The sequence below is a fragment of the Chrysemys picta genome, unplaced genomic scaffold (assembly GCF_011386835.1).
Source record: "Chrysemys picta bellii isolate R12L10 unplaced genomic scaffold, ASM1138683v2 scaf314, whole genome shotgun sequence".
Taxonomy (NCBI): Eukaryota; Metazoa; Chordata; order Testudines; family Emydidae; genus Chrysemys; species Chrysemys picta.
Window position 1 is genome coordinate 22,402 of NW_027053021.1, and position 3,945 is coordinate 26,346.

Sequence of the window (3,945 nt, forward strand, 5' to 3'; positions counted from 1 at the left end):
ATGGCTGTCACTCATGCTGCACCGTCGGCTGCCACCTTAAGATGTAAAAAATAGATTTGTTCTGTATTCATATGCTTCCCCTTCCTCCGTGAAATCAATGGCCTGCTAAGCCCAGGGTTTTCATTTTAATCTTTGGGGGGACCATTCTGTGTGACAGTTGTTTGTGTTTCTCCCTGTTCCTGTACCTGTACGCCATGTCGTCACTCGGCCCTCCCTCCCTCCCGCCCTCCCTCCTTCTCCTGGTCCATCAGATACTACTTTCGCGCCTTTTTTCTGACCAGGCGCCATAGCTAGCACTGGGATCATGGAGCCCGCTCAGATCACCGCGGCAATTATGAGCACTATGAACACCACGCGCATTGTCCTGGAGTATATGCAGAGCCAGGACATGCCAAGGCGAAACCCGGACCAGGCGAGGAGGCGATTGCAGCGCGGCGACGAGAGTGATGAGGAAATTGACATGGACATAGACCTCTCACAAGGCACAGGCACCAGCAATGTGGAAATCATGGTGTCACTGGGGCAGGTTGATGCCGTGGAACGCCGATTCTGGGCCCGGGAAACAAGCACAGACTGGTGGGACCGCATCGTGCTGCAGGTATGGGACGATTCCCAGTGGCTGCGAAACTTTCGCATGCGTAAGGGCACTTTCATGGAACTTTGTGACTTGCTGTCCCCTGCCCTGAAACGCCAGGATACCAAGATGAGAGCAGCCCTCACAGTTGAGAAGCGAGTGGCGATAGCCCTGTGGAAGCTTGCAACGCCAGACAGCTACCGGTCAGTCGGGAATCAATTTGGAGTGGGCAAATCTACGGTGGGGGCTGCTGTGATCCAATTTGCCAGGGCAATGAAAGACCTGGTGATAGCAAGGGTAGTGACTCTGGGCAACGTGCAGTCAATAGTGGATGGTTTTGCTGAAATGGGATTCCCAAACTGTGGCGGGGCCATAGACGGAACCCATATCCCTATCTTGTCACCGGAGCACCAAGCCACCGCCTACGTAAACCGCAAGGGGTACTTTTCAATGCTGCTGCAAGCCCTGGTGGATCACAAGGGACGTTTCACCAACATCAACGTGGGATGGCCGGGAAAGGTACATGATGCTCGCGTCTTCAGGAACTCTGCTCTGTTTCGAAAGCTGGAGGAAGGGACTTTCTTCCCGGACCAGAAAGTGACCATTGGGGATGTTGAAATGCCTATCGTGATCCTTGGGGACCCAGCCTACCCCTTAATGCCATGGCTCATGAAGCCGTACACAGGCAGCCTGGACAGGAGTCAGGACCTGTTCAACTACAGGCTGAGCAAGTGCCGAATGGTGGTGGAATGTGCATTTGGACGTTTAAAAGCGCGCTGGCGCAGCTTACTGACTCGCTCAGACCTCAGCGAAAAGAATATCCCCATTGTTATTGCTACTTGCTGTGCGCTCCACAATATCTGTGAGAGTAAGGGGGAGACCTTTATGGCGGGGTGGGAGGTTGAGGCAACTCGCCTGGCCGCTGATTACGCGCAGCCAGACACCAGGGCAGTTAGAGGAGCACAGCAGGGCGCGGTGCGCATCAGAGAAGCTTTGAAAACGAGTTTTGTGACTGGCCAGGCTACTGTGTGAAACTTCTGTTTGTTTCTCCTTGATGAACCCTCCAAACCCCCCCCCCCCCCGACCCGGTTCACTCTACTTCCCTGTAAACCAACCACCCCACCCCACCCTCCCCTCCCGCTTGCAGAGGCAATAAAGTCATTTTTTTTAACATTCATGCATTCTTTATTAGTTCCTTACAGAGGTAGGGGGATAATTGCCAAGGTAGCCTGGGATGGGTGGGGGAGGAGGGATGGAAAAGGACACACTGCATTTTAAAACTTTAACTCTTATTGAAGGCCAGCCTTCTGATGCTTGGGCGATCATCTGGGGTGGAGTGACTGGGTGGACGGAGGCCCCCCCACCGCGTTCTTGGGCGTCTGGGTGAGGAGGCTATGGAACTTGGGGAGGAGGGCTGTTGGTTACACAGGGGCTGTAGCGGCGGTCTCTGCTCCTGCTGCCTTTCCTGCAACTCAACCATACGCTCGAGCATATCAGTTTGATGCTCCAGCAGACGGAGCATTGCCTCTTGCCGTCTGTCTGCAAGCTGACGCCACCTATCGTCTTCAGCCCGCCACTTGCTCTGTTCTTCCCGCGATTCAGCCCGCCACCTCTCCTCTCGTTCATATTGGGCTTTTCTCATCTCCGTCATTGACTGCCTCCACGCATTTTGCTGTGCTCTATCAGCCTGGGCGGACATCTGGAGCTCCGTGAACATCTCGTCCCTCGTCCTACGTTTTCTCTTTCTAATGTTCACGAGCCTCTGCGAAGGAGAAACATTTGCAGCTGGCGGAGGAGAAGGGAGAGGTGGTTAAAAAAGACACATTTTAGAGAACAATGGGTACACTCTTTCATTACAAGGTCGCATATTTCGGCTTGCAGGCAGCCATCGTACGCCACAGTGTTTTGGCTCTTTTAACCTTCTTAACATGCGGGAAAGGTTGCAAACAGAAGCGCATTTCCCATATCAAGGATGAATTGGGTTGTCCATTTAAAATGGGGTTTCAATGTAAAAGGAGGGGGCTGTGGTTTCCCGGTTAACATGCGGCACAAACACAAGTAAACCCCCCCACACACACACAAACACACGATTCTCTGGGATGATCACTTCACCCCTCCCCCCACCGCGTGGTTAACAGCGGGGAACATTTCTGGTCAGAAGAGCAGGAACGGGCGCCTCTGAATGTCCCCTTAATAAAATCACCCCATTTCAACCAGGAGAGCTTTCTGGAGATGTCCCTGGAGGATTTCCGCTCCATCCCCATACACGTTAACAGACTTTTCCAGTAGATGTACTGGCCGCGATTGCCAGGGCAAAGTAATCATTAAACACGCTTGCTTTTTTTTTGTAATGTTTACAAATAGTTACAAAGTTACACTCACCAGAGGTCTCCTGTGTGCCCTGAGGGTCTTGGGTGAGTTCGGGGGTTACTGGTTCCAGGTCCAGGGTCACAAACATATCCTGGCTGTTGGGGAAACCGGTTTCTCCGCTTCCTTGCTGCTGTGAGCTACCTACAGTACCTCCATCGTCATCTTCCTCGTTCCCTGAACCGTCTTCCCTGTGTGTTTCTCCAGTGAGAGAGTCATAGCACACGGTTGGGGTAGTGGTGGCTGCACCCCCTAGGATCGCATGCAGCTCCGCGTAGTAGCGGCAAGTTTGCGGCTCTGCCCCGGACCTTCCGTTTGCTTCTCTGGCTTTGTGGTAAGCTTGCCGTAGCTCCTTAATTTTCACGCGGCACTGCTGTGTGTCCCTGTTATGGCCTCGGTCCTTCATGGCCTTGGAGATCTTTTCTAATACTTTTCCATTTCTTTTACTGCTACGGAGTTCAGCTATCACTGCTTCATCTCCCCATATGGCGAGCAGATCTCGTACCTCCCGTTCGGTCCATGCTGGAGCTCTTTTGCGATCCTGGGAGGACTCCATCACGGTTACCTGTGCTGATGAGCTCTGCGGGGTCACCTGTGCTCTCCACGCTGGGCAAACAGGAAATGAAATTCAAACCTTCGCGGGTCTTTTTCTGTCTACCTGGTCAGTGCATCTGAGTTGAGAGTGCTGTCCAGAGCGGTCACAATGAAGCACTGTGGGATAGCTCCCGGAGGCCAATAACGTCGAATTCCGTCCACACTACCCCAATTCCGACCTGCAAAGACCGGTTTTATCGCTAATCCCCTCGTCAGAGGTGGTGTAAAGAAACCGGTTTAAAGGACCCTTTAAGTCGAAAGAAAGGGCTTCGTTCTGTGGACGTGTCCAGGCTTAATTCGGTTTAACGCCGCTAAAGTCGACATAAACCCGTAGTGTAGACCAGGCCCATGTGTAGCATTGGGAGCAGCCTCTGATGTTTTACTGTCTAGCCGGCTTGCTTCCTAGAATG

General features: G+C 52.8%; 1 protein-coding gene across 1 annotated transcript; it reads right to left on the reverse strand.

Moving 5' to 3' along the window:
* Positions 1-855: 855 nt before the first annotated feature.
* LOC135978575 (uncharacterized) lies at positions 856-3,738 on the reverse strand. Its single transcript, XM_065579460.1, has 2 exons — positions 2,957-3,738; positions 856-2,359 (listed from the first exon to the last, which is right to left on the reverse strand). The coding sequence occupies exons 1-2, from the start codon at positions 3,495-3,497 to the stop codon at positions 1,857-1,859; spliced, it is 1,044 nt and encodes a 347-aa protein (XP_065435532.1). The 5' UTR covers positions 3,498-3,738; the 3' UTR covers positions 856-1,856.
* Positions 3,739-3,945: the final 207 nt, after the last annotated feature.

Bases quoted from the DNA above. Each gene is read 5' to 3' on its own strand.
- LOC135978575 (XM_065579460.1), bottom strand. From the start codon at position 3,497: ATGGAGTCCTCCCAGGATCGCAAAAGAGCTCCAGCATGGACCGAACGG. The intron at 2,360-2,956 runs GTGAGTGTAACT...CTCCTCCGCCAG, and splicing joins GGGCACACAGGAGACCTCTG to CTGCAAATGTTTCTCCTTCG.